This window comes from Pantherophis guttatus, chromosome 1 (genome assembly GCF_059756535.1).
Source record: "Pantherophis guttatus breed Tessera chromosome 1, ASM5975653v1, whole genome shotgun sequence".
NCBI lineage: Eukaryota > Metazoa > Chordata > Lepidosauria > Squamata > Colubridae > Pantherophis > Pantherophis guttatus.
The window spans coordinates 63,757,966-63,778,475 of record NC_142063.1 but is presented as its reverse complement, the minus strand read 5'-3'; the positions used below and the strand labels follow the sequence as shown (position 1 = coordinate 63,778,475).

Sequence of the window (20,510 nt, the reverse complement as noted above, 5' to 3'; positions counted from 1 at the left end):
TATCATGATTTATTACCATAATGGGCAAGCTCATGGTTTTGTAAATTGCCTTCTGTTAAATGAAATTTCACAATTTGCTGTGACCTGCATATCAGTTATTCTGTGGTTGTAGCCATTATCTGAAAACTCCAAGTATGCTTCCTGATTCCCAAATTTTTAGAGTCTCTGACTGTCCACGAATAGTTCTTGATTTTGTTGTGAGCTGCAAAACTTTATGGAGCAATCTGAACTCGAAAAAACAATAGTTATCATTGGAACTTTTTTTTGTGTTTGCCTTTAGCATTGTCTTTAAAATTCAGCTTCTTCATGGAAATATTGTCTTTGTCCCAAGACCATGTTCCTCATTTTCAAATATAGCCTTTTAGTACATACTGTACCGTGTTTGACAAGGATATTGTTTAGCTGTGCAAAGCTTTAAAATATTACTGTGAGACTAAAAATTATGCTGGCCGACTATGTGAAGTGAAACCAAATAAACTGAATAAGAACACTCCTGGAGAGACGATAAAAAAGTGGAAATATATTAATATTTCTTAGGGGCACTGACTTTATTGCTCATGGCAAACTTGATGCTAAAATGCTTCATACATCACTACAATGTGACAGGCTAGGGAAAATGAAAAACACAAAGCTTTACATAAATCAGGCAAAAATCTTATTAAAATGCATAATATTTTATATAAGAATCAAGATTTTACTTTTATCTATTCAGAAGCTCTTTCCCTCTTCTTAGTAGATATTTAAGATTTTGTGAAAGACCCACAGTTTCAAGCTGTTTTATAGCAAATCATATTTCAAATTCATTGTAGACAAAGCTGTCACGTTCTTTAAAAGCAAGCATCATGGAATTCTGATATAGATTTTGGTGTATACAGTTAATGTCTTGTAGAATTAAGGAGGAAAATTGTTTATTTTGTGCTTTGATGGAATCATAGCAAAACCTATTACAATTTTCAGATTAATTTATTTTCTGTCAAGTAATGAATGAGTTCTATGTTATTTATTCTATATAAATTGAGTAAATTATAACTTCACATACCCTACTTTTTAAGAATAAAATTATGTCTGTCCCCCCTGTTGCCCTATTTAAAGGTTTGATCACTTAAGACTAAGAAGTTGGTCATGTTGACAAGAAGCACATTTTATCTTTTCTTTCTTTCTATTCTTCTAAAACAGGAATAAAAGTTTTTTTAACTTATTAAAATGCATTAACTCATTTTATGTAAAGTATTCCATGCTTTCAAGCTAAGAACGTGGTTAAGCATGTTTTAAGACAGAAATTTAAGCAGACTTAATTGTACACCAATTGAAGGCAGATGTTAAGAACTGCTTAACTATTTAATCCTGTAATAAAAGTGGAGGAATAGAATCCTAAAGTCAAAACAGTATATTTACTATGCTTAATGGAATTCTTAACATTCCAGAGCATTAGAGAATACTCATAGATATTATATTTGTATAAGTGTATGTGGATCTGTATGCTCAAACTGTACTGTATGCATATATTCTAAAATGCAAACATTACAATCTTATAGGTTTAAAAGGTAGAAGTCAGTAGAATTTATGGATATAATATATATGGTTTTCATGGCAGCATTAGTTTGCTATTGGGCTATTATTTTTGGGCTTTTTGCAAGAATGCTTTGAGAACCCAGCCTTATATTCAAGTTTGACATTCCCTGGAAGTCTCCCATCCAAGTTTTAATCAGGTCTACCTCTGCTTAGCTTCCAAGCCAAATAGAGCAAGTTGCTGCTGAGATTGTATAGATTTAGCATTTGTAATTTGTGTTTCCGGGATAGAATAATTTATCACTTATGGTTTAATTTACAGGAGTAAGCCACACTCACCTCAGTAGGACCTATTATTGAGGTGTATCTAACTATCTAAATAAGCATGATATATAGGCCAAAGTGATACCAGTAGCGGGAAGAGTACTTGGGGCTGTGACTCCTAAACTGGGAGAGTGGCTCTAACAGATCCCAGGAACAACACCAAAAAGTTCTAGCTTGCACTTGAGTAACAAACAATAAATACTGGGACAACATTTTCTCATCAAAATGTGTTGAGTACCAAATTCAGCGAGTTTCCTTCAGTTTCCCTGACCTCTGGTAGAAGACCTGAAATTGAGGAAGACACATGCCACCTATAGGGGTGAGAAGGATTCTCTTTTTAATAGTATAAATGTATTCACACATACACATATATATCTAGCACATAGAATGAGATAAGCACACACTTAGAATTCTTCAAACAAAAATATATTCACAATTTCAAAGGTAAAACTTATAAATATGTTTATCCATCTCAAACAAATAAGATCATGAGTAATAAGTAATAGCTTAGCCTAATCACTGTTCTCTTACCTATACTCTCTTTTCTCTTTTTTCCCCCGCCAAGCATATTTGTGTCTCTCCTCCCCTTATCTATCATTTCTCCACTGACATTCTTCACTTGTCATTCACCCGGACTCTACTAACCATTCCACTCCACTGCTGTCAATCACTCCTAACTCACTCTTCAGTTACAATAGGAATGCAGCCGTAGCCATTTAATTATTCTTGTCAAGTTACCAACTCACATAAAGTCTGGGATTTGCAAGATATGGTTGATTGCCACCAAGTCTTATGGCTTGAGAACTGTTTTCAGAGCTTCTTGTCAAAACTGCACATGGGGAAGCAAGGAGAAAATTGGTAGGTCCTTTTTTTTTTATGTCAGCTATATGCCTGGCAAATAAACACAGTGATTTTTTATGCTTGTTTTTAAGGCAGATGCACACATAATAGGAATAATGGAAATGCACCTGTTTACACATGTGCCTACAACATTCCCCGTAACACTGAAATATTATACTTAAACATTTTTTTTTAAAACTGCTTATACATTTACCCTGAGGGGTAAACTCTGGATTCTTGTGATATGGAATCGTAGGCTTACATACCAAGAATTATTACTTGAATGAAGGTTAATTTAGCTAATACTAGTTCAAAAGAAACAGAGAAATTTTTTCATCTGTTCTGTCTGTGCTTTCCTGTGTAGCATCTTATAATTGAGAGGTTTAGAATGAGTGGGTTTTATTGTAAATGCCATATCCATCTGAGTACACATTTGGAACAATGCTGCTACTTCTCCCAGGGAACATTTATAGAATAGAATAGAATAGAATAGAATAGAATAGAATAGAATAGAATAGAATAGAATAGAATAGAATAGAATAGAATAGAATAGAATAGAACAGAACAGAACAGAACAGAACAGAACAGAACAGAACAGAACAGAACAGAACAAAATTCTTTATTGGCCAAGTGTGATTGGACACACAAGGAATTTGTCTTGGTGCATACGCTCTTGGTGTACATAAAAGAAAAGATACATTCATCAAGAATCATAAGGTACAACACTTAATGATAATCATAGGGAAACAGTCAATATAAATCTTAAGGATACCAGCAACAAGGTTACAGACATATAGTCATAAGTGGGAGGAGATGGGTGATAGGAATGATGAAAAGATTAATAGTAATGCAGATTTAGTAACTAGTTTGGCAGTGTTAAGGGAATCTGTTTAGTGGAGTGATGGCGTTTGGGAAAAAAACTGTTCTTGTGTTTAGTTGTTCTGGTATGCAGTGCTTTATAGCATCGTTTTGAGGGTAGGAGTTGAAACAGTTTATGTCCAGGATGCGAGGGGTCTGTAAATATTTTGTAAATAAATATGTCTGTAAATAAATATGTACATATTTATGCTTTGTATATATACGGCACCTCAAAATGCCTTGCAATTACTTTGCAGTCTGGACTGATTCTTTTTCTACAGCTAGCTAGGGAATTCTGGGGGTTGAAGTTCACACAACTTTTGTCACAGTTGAGAAAGACTGATTTAGATGTATTATTGTTATAATATTCCTTCTTCCATTTTTCTAAATGTTAGAAAAGGATAATATGTGTTCATATTTTATGCACATAGAATGTTTTATTTGTACCAAAAATGTTCATCATGGTGATATAAATAAATAGGGCTATCTCACATTATATGGTTTTTAAAATAATATTTTGAAGATCCATCTAGTTTATAGATATTTTTTTAAAAAAAAAAAATCCTGAAACTTGGTCAAAGTTAGTGTAGAGAGGTATTATAAGTGATGCTAAATGTATAAAAAAAGTAAATTAGGGAGTATAGAAAAAGTTCACTGGAATATTTTTTCATAATTTATTATAATTGTAATAGAAATCCTATCTGAGTGGACCAAATTAAATAAGAATGGTCCTTGTTGAGTGTACTGCTTGTTGAGTTCAGTGTTCCTACATGTCATCTTTCTTAGTTATGTTTCACAGGTGTTAATTTTATATTCTCTCAATTGAATATTTTATAATCATTTGACAATTCTGGCTAGCCTGCATTAGTTCAATAATGTACCTGTGCTCTCTTCTGCTGTTCAGTATTGTATTTTCTTTAAATAAATCTCTTCATGTTTAACTACAAAGGCTCATTGGAAATTTGTTTTAGATTGTTTCTGGCAGCACAATGAGCCCTTGTGCCTCAGGTAAAATAACATTTTATTCACTGTTATGGTTTAATACATTATCTTAGGACTTCAAGATGCATGTTTGCATAACAATTGAAAAGATTCTTCTTGCCTTTTTCATTACAATATGAAAATATCATTTTTATCTTTAGATTTCTTATGTGTAAATTTTTTCTTTATAGTTATTGAATATCATACTTTTAAAATATTTCTTACAAATCATCACTGTGTTGTGCTGGTTGTCTTCCTTCTTCTGGATTTGGTGCCAGTCAGTGTTGATTGAGGGAAGAGGTCCACCCTGCAGCCTCGACTTCGTAGGGTGTCAGAGGGCTCAGTTCTCTCTCCTTTGTTTAATATCTTTATAAGCTGTTAGGGAGGTCATCTGACAATTTGGGGTGAGTTATCATCAGAATGATGATGATACTTGGCTTTACATCTTCACAACAGGCTACTTGAGTGAACCTGTGATGATCCAGGTGAAGGCACGGAGGCACCACAATCAGCTGATAATTTAGACTCCCCTTTATTGCTCCAACTTTCTCCCAAATTCTCCTATGTTTATGGCAAGTTCTGGAGCAAAATGCTCTCTCACACACACACACACCTCCAGCAGCCTCTTGCTTTGAGTAGTCCAGCAAAACACTGTTAGCACAACGGCTTCAAGGCAAAAAAGTCCAGCTAGGCAAGGGAACAAGGCAATGAATTCCACTAAGCCAAGGAACAAGGCAATGAGTTCACAAAGCCAAGGAACAAGACAATGAGTCCATGAAGCAAAGGAACAAGGCAATGAATCCATGAATTCCAGACGTTGGCAACGGCACACAAAATCCATGAATTTAGTATTTGTTCCTGACAAGCGCCCCTCCCCGCAGTGTCTCCTTAAGTCTTAGTCCCCAGGTGTGCCTTGTGGAGAGGGGCAGAGCGCTCTCCTCCTGAGTCGTCGGGTCAGCCTGCACTGTTCCCGCCTCCTCTCCACTCTCTGTGTTCGGGGATCAGGAGGGGGCAATCCTTGCTCGTCACCTGAGTGCCATCGCTTCTCATCTCCACTTCTTGCCCTCTCTTCCCCCCTTCCTCGGTTGTCCTGCCCCTGTTCATCCCTGCTGGCAAGCCATCCCAAGCCCGAGGAACCCGGGGCTGCCTTGTCCAGCTCCTCCCCGAAGCATTCCTCCGAAGCCAACAAGGCTGCCCGCTCAACTTCCGTTGGCCCCAGCTCTGGCTCATCCTCCTCCGTGGACACAGGCTCCAACAGAGCCATGACAGATCCTGTCAGTGTGCTGGAGAATGTAAGACTTGGATGGAGTGTAGTAGGCTTCAATTCAACCCAAGAAAAACTGAGCTTTGGCTTTTGGACTTTTTGATACCGGGGATCTTGCATCTGTGATTCTGGATGACAATGCACTGCCTCAGCCTTGGGGTACAATTTGGGATCCTCTTGCCCTCAGCCCTTGTTCAAAAATAAGATAGCAGCCTTGGCTGGGAGGGCCTTTACATACTATGTGCCGGCTGTGTCTGTTCCTGGGCTGGGAAGCCTTCTTCACAGTCACTCATAACTCCATGATTTTCGTCTGGACAATTTATTTATTTTTATTTATTTTATTTTGAATTTGTATACCGCCCTTCTCCCTGAGGACTCAGGGCGGTGAACAGCCAAATAAAAACATCAAATACAAATATTAAAATACAGTTAAAAATATATATATAAATTTGGCCCCATTAATTAAAATGATAAACAAACAATTAAAAACACTTAAAAAGAATTAGGCCAGCCCGGCTTGTTGGAAAAAGAAGGTTTTAAGGGCACGGCGGAAGGCACTGAGGTCATGGATTCTCCTTATCTCTGGGGGCAACTGATTCCAGAGGGTAGGTGCCCCCACAGAGAAGGCCCTCCCTCTGGGGGTCACCAGCCTGCATTGTTTGGCTGATGGCACCCCGAGGAGGCCCTCTCTGTGGGAGCACACGGGTCGATGGGAGGTCGTCGGTGGCAGCAGGCGGTCTTGAAGATAGCTAGGCCCTATGCCATGGAGCGCTTTAAAGGTGATAACCAACACCTTGAAGCGCACCCGGAAGACCACCGGGAGCCAGTGCAGCTCACGCAGGAGCGGTGTTACATGGGAGCACCACGCTGCTCCCGTCACTACCCGCGCTCCTGCATTCTGGACCAGTTGGAGCCTCCGAGTGCTCTTCAAGGGGAGCCCCATGTAGATGCAAAGTGTTCTACATGAAGTTGCTCTTGAAGAGCATTCAGATGCTTCAACTGGTGCAGAATGTGGCCACATGGATAGTAAATGACTCCTACTATTTGGCACATATTTGCATCATGGCATTGGCATGGATTGCTAATTGGCCACCAACTATATTCCAGGTGCAATTAAAGATTGTCACCTTTAAAGACTTTCACAGTTTGTAAGTGGATTATTTAAGGGACTATCTTTCCCTAGTTGTCTATATCTGTCCTATCCAGTCCTACAGCATGCTTATGCTTATAGTTAAGTAATGTTTGCTGGGGTCCAGAAGGTAGTATTTTTCTGCTGAAGCCCAGTCTCCGTGATATTCTCTTTCCAGGGATTATATGGCCCTGATCTGCTACTTTTCATAAGGCCCTAAAGACATGGCTTTCTGCCTGGACCTGTGTGTGAAAATGGCTTTTTCAGTTGCTATGTATTTTGATATTTGTAGTTTGATTGTAATGGTTTTCTGTTGTTTTTACTTGATTTTAAATTTCCTTTGTTGTCCAGAATCATTTACAGCCAAGTCATCGCGGGACAACTTGCCACGGCCAACTTGCCATGGGACAACTCGCTGTAGAACAAGAGTTATAGTAATATGAAAAAAATGGTGGAATGGAATCATTAAAGAAAGGATGCGAAAGGAGGGACAGAAAGAAATGTAAATGAAAAAAAATTAAAATAAATTTTTATTATTTTAAATAATTAAATTGAATTTTTAAATTGTCCCATGGCAAGTTGGCCATGGCGACTGAGCCCACAGTGAGTTGGTCATGGTAAGTTGGCTGTGGCAAGTTGTCCCATTCCGTTTACCAAGGATTGTGGCTATATAAATTGACCACGTATATTCCTCTACTTATGAACAGGTGACGTTCCAAGAGACTGTTCATAAATCTGTTTCGTTTGTAAATCTAAGCAAACAAAAAAATCTTGTGCATAATTCCAGATATTCACAGCTACTACTATACATACCACACATAGTCCCTACACAACTGCATGTATGCTGTTCAGCTAAGTGAACGGCATACATGCAGATGAGTGAGCAGAAGTCAGGAGAAGTCAGGAAAGAGTTAGTGTACGGTGCATTTTACATTAAATTCCAGAACCTTCTAGGTTGATGTTGCAGAAAGATTTGTTTGTATCCTCAAAAAATTGTAACTAGAACTTCGTAAATAAAGTAGTGTCTGTAAATAAATAAATTAAAATGAATAAAATAATTCTGTAGTGCAGGTGTTGTAATCCATTTAGCCTAACCCAGTGCTTGATGGAAGAAATCTGGATTAGGATAATCCCTAACAGCTATGCAATCTCTGCAGGAAGATTGCTAGAAGGGAAAAAGCCATTTCTGATTCCCATTAGTTATGCTGTTAATCTTGTTTTACCATTCAGAAGTGTCTCCAAGGGTTCTGTCAAATTATACCCTCCTGTAACTTCCGTCTACCAGGATTAACCCTCCCTTAGTAAGAGTAATTGAAAATAAATAAATGTTCTTCATATAAATGAAGGATGTTACGATACCAACCTTTTCTGTTATTGCTTCTCAAGGCTAAGCGTACTCAGTTCTATTTTCAATAAACAACCCACTGGGTTAATATCCAGCCTTGTTAAATGCTTTGAAATCCCATCAATTTAAGTGAAAAAGCTGTATTTGTATGCAAGTAATACACAAACCCTCATAGCTGATTGCTATGTAAAATGGAATTGCTTTGGACCCCATTGGGTTTGAGTTGTGGTTAATAATTTATTGCAATAAGCAGAAATTGACATAACTGGATATAAAATGAGCTGCATGATGAACCTTGTATCTGTTTTTCCTCATGACATGCTCCCTAGGTTGGAAGAAAACCACTCCATTAAAAAAATTGTTATTGTCTAGTAAGAGGACACCTTCTGATGGACCTCAGAAATGTTGCTGTATAATCATAATATGAAACAGAAACCAAAGGAAGAAAAGAGGCAAATTTCATTTTGATTAGGGGGAGAAAGGTGGAAAAACGCATTGAGAACATCATAATGAAAGAGCCTAAGAAGTTCATAGAAATTATATCTAGAAATAAGCTTTTACTTACTCTGTCTATTCTGACAAGGGAGCTGTTTTCTTGTATAGTAAGGTCAAGGACAATGGAACATCCCAAAAGATAGACTAAACCAAGTCCTAATAAAACAAAAAGTAATTGATAATATTATGACCTCTTTAGAGCTGCTCAGGGAAGACTTCTTTAGGAATGGAGTTTTGCAGCTTTACTATATGCCACTAAAAATAAATTCCACCTATCTGATTATTTTGAACATGCTTTCCTGCTTTCTGCTTCATCCTTTGGTAATGAAAAAAGTCTAAGCTGTTCATTTTGATTTAAACAAATTATATTTTCACCATTTGTTGAACTAAGGTTACTATTCAAAAAAGAGTTCTATTATGTTATTTGGGAAAAAAGCCAAATATTGTTCTTGTAAGTCCCCTTGAGTCACCATATGAGAGTAGGTGGTAATATAGATTTTCTAAATAAATAAATTATCTAAATAAATAAATATCAAAGTTCACTGTTTGAAAGCGACATGAATTTTTCATTTTGGAAGCTTTTTACTCATAATCATTTGTTATGTCATTGTTGCTTTTCACACTTTATGATGCTGATATCCCTGTAGGCTTTAATCACAGATGGATTCTCCTTTTCTTTCTCGGGAAGAAGCTATTATCGCTCAAAGAGCATAAATATAATATTTGCAGTGAAAATGCTTAATTTTTATAAGAAAGAATAAGGGAAGCCCAAGGTTTTTAAAAAAGAAATGCTTAAATAGAACAAGAAACAGCTTGCCTGTTTTTACTTAACATTGTATGTTATTTTTAATATAAATGTTATTTTAAATTGGAGACGGGGTGGGTAGGTTATGCATCGTCAATCAGTCTATATCTAGTTTTTCAGTTTTTATCTAGGACCCTATTACAAGAAATATAAAAGAAATTATTTTCGTTGTTCTTTTCCATAGAAGTTTCTAATTATTTTCCCCTACTGTTTTGACATTAGTTACACCTAGGATTGTGATGGCGAACCTATGGCACATGTGCCATAGGTGGTACGCAGCGCCCTCTCTGTGGGCATGCGAGCCATCGTCCCAGTTCAGCTCCGCTGTGCATGAGTGCGTGCCTCCAGCCAGCCAGCTGGTTTTCGAGTTTCTGCTGCGCATACGCAGGGGGCGCACATGCATGTGGGGGATGCATGCATTAGTGGGGGCGTGTGCAGGAGGTATGCACCTGCATGGGTTAGGGCGCAGGTGGGGGACCGCAGGTGCATTGCATTTTGGGGGTTCGGGCATGCTCCTGCGATTTGGGCTCTTGGTCCGGAAAAGGTTAGCCATAACTGACCTAGGAAATTGCTTCCCTGGGTGACTACAGAAAATCAAAAAAATTGGTAATGAACACAGTGTTAAAAGCAATTTTTGATATGCTATTTTTAAGTGATCTAGTAGCTTAGACTAATAAATAGAGTAAAAAGTACCAATTCCCGTAACAATATTAACAGTGCAACTTCAAAAATCATGTTAATATGAAAAAAGGGATGGAAGGCCTGCAAAATTATGTTCTGTTACTCATACTCTCTCAAAATCTATATTGCTTCCTTCCTTATTCTTCATACTCTTCTGCCAGACTACATAAATTCAAATGCTGCCCATCTCACTGTTGAAGTAACTTTGGGTGGCTTTACATATTCACAACTGCAAATCAGTTGTATAATTCTCCTTTTGTTGATGTATGATCATTCTTTTTATTAACTGCAAGTCCTAAGAAATCTTCAGCTTTTTCTATCTTGATAGATTCCAAAGCCTAGAAATATAGCCAAGAAGAAGATTTGCATATTTAACGTACTGTAGGCCCAAACCATGTGAGTTAATGTTTGAACTCCTGAGTTGCACCTCCAGCAGCAAGATGATTGTAACTATTCCTTATTAAACATTTACTAAGGTGTCTAATATACATGAAATAAAATGTTTTGATGTATTAGCTTCATTTTAAGATCACAGGAAAATAATTTCATCTTCTCCAAAGTGACCCTACACTGAACAAGGCATTTTAACTTATTATGCTATAGGAGGCCTATATGTAACTTTGATTTCATCAGTTTCTTTAAAAATGGATTACTGGGTTAGGAAACACAGTTACTTCTTCCCAAATCACTAACTACTGTGGTTCTTCAGAAACAGCAAGAGCATCTAAACCAGGCCTCCACAACCAAAAACCTATGGGCTCCATGTGGATACCATGCAGCCTTGCTGGCATTTTTTTAAAAAAGCTCGGCATATCCACTGCTGGTGAAGGAAGCAGGAAGGATCTACTGCTGCAGCCCCAAAAATTGGCTGCCAAGATCCTATAGTTCCTCCAGTCTTCATCAATACCACCAGCTCCATTACTATTAGAATGCAGTATTGCCGACTGCCAGCAGTTCGATCCTGACCCAGTCAAGGTTGACTCAGCCTTCCATCCTTCCAAGTCAGTAAAATGAGGACCCAGATTGTTGGCAGCAATATGCTGACTCCGTAAACCGCATAGGGAGGGCTGTAAAGCACTATGAAGCTGTTTATACCGTATTTTTCGTTCTATAAAACACACTATCCTACCCTCCAAAAGTGGGTGGAAATGTCTGTGCGTCTTATGGAGTGAATATTGAATCACAGACTGTGAAGTATATTACCTCAGGGGTTCCCAGTGGTGGACCAGTGCCGGTCCTTTGGTGAATAACAGCTGGGCCGCCACGGCAGGGTCCTTTTACAGTGCTGAACCCCACCTCTTTCTCTTTTCTGCAGTGCAGGAGTCAATAGGCAAAACTGGCACATAAGAGAACACCTATCTGTGGTCCTCTTAGGCTCCGCCTGATATTTTTTTTCTTGTTTTCCTTCTCTAAACCTAGGTGTGTCTTATGGTCAGGTGCATCTTATAGTGCGAAAAATATGGTAAGTCTAAGTGCTATTGCTTGCTTTTCTGTGGGGCCTGCAGTTAATTTTAATTCATCAGTGTGGTCCTTATCCATCCCCTTCCCCATTTCACAAATCTTTCTTTGATCATTACTTGGATATGCTCCAGAATATAATATCTCTGGTGAAGAACAGAACTAGAGAACTGGAATTAGAACTCAAAATATGGGAAATTAAGAAATTGGTTCTGATGTTTGCATTGTAAGAAAAATGACCAGATTGATCATTAGGCATGGTGTGTGTGTGTGTGTGTGTGTGTGTGTGTGTGTGTGTGTGTGAGAGAGAGAGAGAGAGAGAGAGAGAGAGAGAGAGAGAGAGAGAGAGAGAGATTATGCTCTGCTTAAATTTTTTCGTATTGGAAGCGAATAATGTTATTTAGTCACAAAACATTTATTTTTGTACAGGGGGGGAAAGCAAATATTTCTTATAAATAAAATCACTGATTACTTTAATGAGAAAATGTGCCTAGCAAACAAGATCAGATCTTACGTATAAGATGATCAGAATCTGATAGGTAAGATTTTATTCATTGCTTTTTTAAACAAATAATTCCTATCCAGCTTCTTAGAACACAAAATCTTCTGTTAATCTCCATTGGATCAAAGTAGTTTAAAAATGTAAAACATAAAAGAAAGTGAGAAAGATTATCGTTACTATTTTTAGAAGGTAGTTTAAAAGAGTACTGGCTCATAAACCCTTCCCATTTTGAATTCAGTCATTGTCTTTGGGAGTTGTTGGGCAGTACAGAAATGTAGCCCTAGTAGAATAGTAGAAGCTATTGATCACCAGTGAAATTTTGGTGGGTTGCATGTTTCCATTTTTATTTGCACAAGAAATCCATTGTTGGAAAAATATTTGTAGACAACAAAAGTGTATTTGTGTGCCAGTTAGATCTTTTATCTTTCATTAATGTGTAATTGATTTTTCCCTCACTTTGTCTTTAAAATATTTATCAACAACATCATAGATTTTTGTGGAGAAGGGATAAAAATATATCCATTATTTCTCTATTTAAGAAATTTAGCTTCATATATTCAATAGTTCCTCTTCCATTTCTGTTTCTTTTTGTATGAATTACAGTATATATGTGTAGCTGTTACCTATTCATAAAATAAGTGTTCTTCCAATCCTTTATGTGAACGCACTCACAAATGTGCATTGTCTCCCACAAACATTGTTTTAATGAGAAAGATTACACTTCAGAAAACAAAAAGAAATTAGCAGACCTGTTTCCATCCAACTTTAGACTTTTATGTTCTGTTCCAATCAGAGAATTGCCATCACTTTTAGATATTTGTAAGAGCATGTTTCTTGTATTCAGAAATGAAAATCTCCAAACAAAAATTGAGGCTGCTAATTATCCTTGCTTTTTTTTTTTTAAACCATGAGTGAAATGTGAGACAAGTAGCAAGTTTACAGGGGTTCAGTCATGAACTATCTCGCAACCATACCTGATTATATGTTGACCAACTTTTTCTGTTTTGATGGAACAGGCCTGAAAATTAAGAAAGGTCCTTTAGTCATTCTCTGTGTTTCTGGATAAAAGAAGGAAAATAAGTGGCAAACTACATTTATTTTATGGCTTCCCCTCACCCTGATTCTCTTCGTGTTTTAGTGATCCAAAGTAGGATTCCTAAAAGAATAGTAAACCATGCGTTATCACTGACATTTTGAATTATGTGTCAAAGATTTGGGTAAAGGAAAATATGTGGAATTGGACAAGTCAAATAGGAAACCGTTGTAAAATGTTGGGAGTTGCCAATGCATGGATGTGCCTTCTGTACTATTGAGCAGGTATATCTATGTAAGCCTGGATCAAATTAATGTTTAAACCCTTTATGAAAGAAACATTGCAATTTTCTCAGCCCTAAGAACAAAATCTCAACAGTTATATTTGCTTGTATGATGTTATTATAAAAAAGCTTTATTAAAAATTTTGCTTTCTAGATTTCTTTTTTCCCAGTCCTAGTCCAACAATTTTTTTAAAAAATATGTTTTTTAATTTTGTAATTTTAATCTGTTTTTATAGTTATAATTGTTTTTATATCCATTTAAAAACAGTATAACATATTTATTATATTGTAAGCTGCTCCAAGTATACTTGAACTGTGAAATAAACAACATATAAATTTTATAAATAAAATATTAATAAATAAATATAGGCACTACACCAAATTGGCTGTAACAAATGTTCCCATGAATGATTACCTATGCTTTACTTTATACTTTACTATACTATACTTTAACTACTCCTTACTAGTAATACTAGCCAAGTATCTCATAGCCAGATGATGTCTAAATGAAACAAGAGTTATTTTATTGAATTTGAATAATTGACCATGTTACAGAGCTAATGGGTGAATATATTAGCCTTCCTCAGATAGTAATTGTTTTACTCTGAAACACATTTTTTAAAAAAATAAATAAATGGGATGCTAGTTTCAGGAATATGAATTCATTTTTATTTACCGATTTGCCTATTACTGTATAGTAGGCTCCCAGTGTTTAACAAAATAGAACATAAAACCTGAATAAAGCAGAATAAATAAAATATATAAAGTCCTAATAAAAATGACAACCTATCCGATTCCAGACAAATGTCCATTCCCTTTTTATACTAAAATTCTCAAAAAAACCCAAAACAGTTATATATTATTAGTCTTTGGTATATGTCAGTGTTTGCTCCAATTTGTCTTCTAAATCCAGATTGGGATCAGAAAACAGTGATTTTTTAAAAAAATCTTTTTTTTCCTTATGGACAAATATATAGTACTGTGGGCCTTTGAATATGCTAATGTCCACTGCTTTTCCTCATACAGAACATCTGTAGAGTACATATCATTTCAAAGTAAAGTGAATATTGAAGCTGGTTTTTGTTACAAGAATGTTAATTTGTGTTATACTATGAATGTGTTTTTGTGGATCAGACAAGATAGTATACTTTCACTTAGGTTGCAATTCAGGAAATGGCCTCTGGCAGACAATACGTAGCTCACCAGAAGCTTTCCAGTGTTGTGTCTTTTGTCTGCTAATGCTGTGGATTATGTTAAATGCTTTTTGTGAGTAAAATACTAATACATAGTACTAGTAATAAACTGAAATTGCTTTTCTAGCAGAAAAATGGAGAGAGAAATACCTGATCCACACCAGAAGAGGGCAGCAGACAGTGGCAGGAACTTGTTGAATTCACTTTGAAAACTTCTTGTTTTTTTTAAAGTTAAATAGATATATATTGTTGAAAGTTTAAGGTTGCATTTAAAGCACTTTCTTGTCTCCATTATCATTAACATGATGAATGTTCCCACGCGTACTATTGATTTGCATTGTTTTATCTATATAATGATTCCCTGTTAATTGTCCTAAGTAAATTAAATCATTACGTAGTGCTGTTCACTTAGGTTGCAATTCAGTTTTATGTCTGTGTGTCACATCGATCTCCAAGAAAGTATGCTGGTGACTCTGCTTGGAAACACATTCTCAGTAATAAGTAGCAACTTCTTAATTCCTCGCTACAACTGGAGGGACTTAGTCTCTTGGTTACTGATTAGCTTTTTATCCAAGAATTAGAATTTGCAGGTAAACCATGTTGCAATGTTTCTTTTAATCAGGTACAGTTTGGGGGCAAAATTCTGCCTGAGAAATGTTCATGTGACACAAAAGAAACTGAAGACAGTGCCTGTCCACCTTCAGATGAGAGAAAGGAAACTCCTTGCATTACATGGCAGTTTTTAAGACCACATTTTGCACAAGAAAGTAAGTTTTTGACTTGCCTTAATCACTATGGACAGTTGGTAACAGTTTTCTGATTTTTGTTTCTGTAATTTTTCTCATGGAGACAAAATTTTTACTAATTTTAACATCAATATAGCATTCAATATTTAATATTCTTAGGAACTTTGTATAGTTCACCCCTTAGATTAGATTTATAGTAGATGTTTCTTTATATTTCTTACTTAAGAGCCTCGGTGGCACAGTGGTTAGAGTGCAGTACTACAGGCTACTTCTGCTGACTGCAAACTGCCTGCAATTTGGCAGTTCGAATTGCACCTGGCTCAAGGCTGACTCAGTCTTCCATCCTTCCAAGGTCGGTAAAATGAGGAGCCAGATTGTTGGGGGCAATATGCTGACTCTGTAAACCACTTAGAGAGGTCTGTAAAGCACTGTGAAGCAGTATATAAGTCTAAGTGCTATTGCTATTGCTACTGTTACTTCCGTCCTGTTTTAATTAGAATGTAAGATTCTCCCAAGATTCATAAATCTCCCACTCTTATGGTGTTCCAGAAGTTGGATGGTGCCTAAATCAAATAAATAAGTCAGTGTGTTGCTTTCTTTAAAGATATGTTCACTACTCTCATCATTGACTAGAGATATGGATAGAAAATGTATACATAATACATTTTCACAGATACATGGTGTACACAGCTCAAATTTAAGGAGGCATGATCCATATCAATCAGAAGATTGTATACATATCTTCTGATTGGAGTTAATAAGCTACAGCAGCCATCATTGATCTTCTGATTGATATGGATCATGCCTCCTTAAATTTGAGCTGTAGCATGGTGACACTTATGTATCTGTGTGAATGACATTCCCCCAAAAAATCATGCTGTCCATTCTGAAAATTCCCATTCATTTAAATGAAGAACTGCACAGAAGAAAAATCTTCCATCCATGCATTCATCCAGGCCAAAATAGGTAGCATGTATGTCTATGGAGATGCTCAATCATCCAGGTCATGGTTGTCTCAAAAGTGCTTTTTCAAGAGGCAGCTGGACTTTCTGGGGTTTTTTTTTGAAGATGTTTCACTTCTCATCCAAGAAGCTTCTTCAACTCGATAGCATGTAGTCAGTAGAATTATACAGAGCTTTTTCTTGGCATATCATAATCTATGGTCTTTAATTTAAACAATTTTTTTTAATTCCTTGAACTATCAGTTTATATTAATCATGCAACTTTCCACTCATTAATATGATCAGCATATATCATAGTTTGAAGTGATGCATTGTGGATGAGATCAAATCAGCTTCAAGTGAGTCTTTCTTCTTCCCTTCTTCCTGTTTCATGTTTTTGTTCCTCCCTCTGCAAAATCTGTTAGTCAGGGTTAGGTTATCCCCAGCCTGAATAGAATACTACAGATGAAAAAGGCAATCTGGACCTACTTTGAACAAGTGGAATCTTTTTCATTTCAGCCTAGGGCATAACTGAATCCAAATCCAAAACTGGAACATTTGTTTTGTTTTGTAAAATTACTTCCCATGTTATGTATCCATCAGTGTCCAAGACTGCATTTGCCCATTATATCACGTTTTTGCATTTGGATATGGAGATACATACCCTATAATTGGTATAATATGATACTTCAAGAAGTGGCAAAATTATAAAATAATGGTGGGTGATATCCAGCAAATTCTATCATGGAAAAAAAAAAGGTCAACCTGTTAATAGTTTGGTGGGAAGAATATTATCTTTCTGGACTGTTTTCTGGGGGATTTAAAGGTATTAAGGGTCTGGAAGGGAGAAAAGTCATAGAAATGTGCTACACTCTGTGTTTTTTTTTCACGAGAAAATATTGAGAGCATTTGGGGATACTCATTGGGTACTCATTGAATAGAACCCTAGGTCCAATATTTATGATTTGTACGCTCTTTTTTGGAAAAGATAAAAGAATCTTTGCAATAAATCAGGAGATATATATAAATAAATCAGAATCTTTGCAATAAACCTGGGTATATTCATTCTTTCTAATGGACTTTTAAGTACAACCATACATTTGTCAGTTGTTTTACACATTATTGCATATGTATTGAATGATCTACTTTTTCTTTTAGAAGATTCATAGAGCAAGTATTTAGGTCTTTTGGTAGATAAAACTAAATAAAGTGAAAAATTATTTGTGTGTGTGTGTGTGTGTGTGCACGTGCGCATGCCTCCTGATGACTGCCTGGACAAGTCTTTGCCAGTTTTTTGACAAAGTTTTAGAAGTTAGATATCATAGCCTGCTCCTTAAAAGGCTCAGAGAGAGAAAATGGCCATGGTCACCCAGCTGGTTTTGTGCCTAAAATGAGATTAAAATTCACAATCTTTTGGTTTCTAATCTGATGCCTTAATCATTACACCAAATTGGCTCTCTCATTATGTCCTTATTTTTCAATCTTTATAGATAAAGCTCTTGAATTTTCTGGGAAGTCTCTGAAGGGTTACCAGTGGATAACCGGCATCAGCACATACTTTCATCCATCGGAAAGAAAAAACATACAAGAATTGGCAAACGATGTCCTTTCCTCACTCCAAGGTAGTTTTATTTGGCATTTTGAAGTGTAATATAAACTGTAGAAGAGATAGGTTTTAATTAGGGATTAATAATTAGTAATTAGTGTGTTTAATCAATTAAATGTATTTAGAGCAATTTTAAAAGCATTTTTAGTTTGCATGAAGTAAAGAAGTCTAAAATGCTCTGGAGAATAAATTATGTGATTTGCTCGAGTTGAAATATCAACAAGCAATTCCTTTTCCTCTTGTTGCTCTCCAGCTAGTAGAAAGTATTTTGTTTCTTCTGAGAATTTAGGCAGCCCACATGAGTAGTTAGCTGCCTGGGCAGTTCTTCGCCATCCCATTTCTTATTTTAAACATTCGTCATCTGCAATTTAATAATTGATGAGAGGGCTGACTGGCACGTATTACTAAGGCATGTAAGGACTAGGTCCAGAAAGGGGCATAGCCCTTTTGGAGATATTCCCAGGTGGGTTTTAAGCCTGGCATCAGCTGAGACCTTAAGGCAAGGAAAGAGATGCCATGATTGTCATCTGAGAATTGCTTGTGGCTTTTAGGGGCACCACATCACAGTTCACTGGATGTTAAATAAGATGGGTTCTAGGACCAGTTGGGATTGTTTCTGTTGTACCATCCTCCCTAATGCATAGAAACATCCCTGCCTGAAGTCCTTGACTCCATCTCTGGTTTGGCAGTAGAGTTCTCCAGACTTATATACTTTGGGGGCTCCAATCTGCCTGCTCTGGTAATCAGGCCTAAGGCAGTTCAAGAGTTCATGGCTACCCTGAGGGCCATGGGCCTATAACAGGTCACCCAGAGCCCAACATGGGTCAGTGATCACATACCACATCTGGTGTTCCTGTCAGATCAATGACTGTGATTTGAAACTGGGAAAGCTCTTGGTTCTGATTATCATGGGATTCTCAAGTGCTGCCATCCATTTCTGGGAGGCTGGACCCATTAGATAGGTCTATCTCTGGTGACTAATGGATCCACTTGGATTTTACAGAGATCTAGAGGCTGTTCCTGCTGGTCTGCACAGTCCACTTGAAACTTTGGTCACCATTTGGAAAAAGAGGACTGTTGAAGATCTGGATAAGATTATATCTATGGGATTTTTCTCCTTTTGTTGATCTCATCACTCTCCATTGTCACAGAAGAATTAAGGGAGATAAAATGAGAGAAGACCTATGTAGAGTGTCCCTAGCTTTTTACAGGGAATGAATTTAACCAAAAATGAGTTACAGATGCTATGAAATATGGTTGATGAAGCACCAATATTTCTCCAACCTTATTGCATCTGTTCATAGGCATCTTGCAGCCTTGTTTCAGATGAGATGTGCCTTTTTGAATAAGAGGGAGCTTGGAGAGCAATAGTATGGAACAATTTTCTGCCAGAAAAAATCATTCACATTCACTGACACGTGGATGCTGGCCTTGTTGCAGGTCCAGGAGAGATACCTGGGGAGGATTTTGCCCAATTATATGGGAACAGCTTGAACCTGTTAGGCCTAAGGAAAGAGATAGGGCCTGGATGGTGTTGTGTGAGTAGATTCCAGCAGTAGTGAATTCTTCTTTGAGTTAGGAGATTGTTCCTTTAACGCTTAAGGAGGCCTGGGAGTGTCCCCTCTTCAAGCCACCACTGGACCACAGTATACTGGAAAACGTTTGTTCAGTATTTAACCTCCCATTTGGGGGGGAAGGTGTTTGAGAAGGTGTTTTTGTGACAGCTGTGGTGAACTTTGGATGAAGTAATTATATGCGTCCACTTTATGGAACATCCTCCCAACTCATGAAGTGAGGCTGGTTCCATCTCTGCCTGTTGATTTTGTAGAAGGATTCCAGAAGACTGATGAGATTGAAGTAGCTCCATTGTTAATGATATAGTACCTTGTTTCTCTGAAAATAAGACATCCCTGAAAATAAGCCCAATTGGGCTTTTGAGCGCATGTGCTAAAATAAGCCCCTCCTCCTGAAAATAAGCCCTCCCCAAAAATATTTAAATGTGGAGCTGGAAATCAGGTAAGATGGCAAAAGGGGCCCCATCTTGCTCCACGCGCTCCAAAATAATAAGACCTCCACGAAAATAAGGCCAAGCACTTATTTCAGGGTTCAAAAAAATATAAAGACAGGGTCTTATTTTCGGGGAAACGCAGCAATGTTAATGTTAATATAATAGTAATAATGATTTAATTTGATTCGATTTTGATTTTATTAGATTTATATACTGTCCTACTCCCAAAGGACTCAGGGCGGTGAACAGCCAAAAAATAAAACACATAGATTATAAAATTTAAAAGACAGTATAAAACCACATTAAATAATTTGGCCCGGGACAAATTAAAAACACCCCCCATGGTTAAGACAAATTTAAAATTTACAATTTAAAAAGGGGAAAAGTTAGGCCAGGCCAGCCTGTTGAAATAGAAAGGTCTTAAGGGCACGGCGGAAGGTGCGTAGATGATGTTTTATATATTGAATGTGTTCTATTCTTGTACATCACCAAGAGTCCCTCGTATGTGA

General features: G+C 36.9%; 1 protein-coding gene across 1 annotated transcript in view; it reads left to right on the top strand.

The window, feature by feature from the left end:
- The window catches only part of DPH6 (diphthamine biosynthesis 6), a 235,670-nt gene that overhangs the window by 93,054 nt on the left and 122,106 nt on the right, over nucleotides 1-20,510 (top strand). The window contains exons 9-10 of the mRNA XM_034417936.3: nucleotides 15,323-15,467; nucleotides 17,878-18,009. Coding sequence (XP_034273827.2) covers nucleotides 15,323-15,467; nucleotides 17,878-18,009 — 277 coding nt within the window. The remainder of the gene's footprint in view (nucleotides 1-15,322; nucleotides 15,468-17,877; nucleotides 18,010-20,510) is intronic.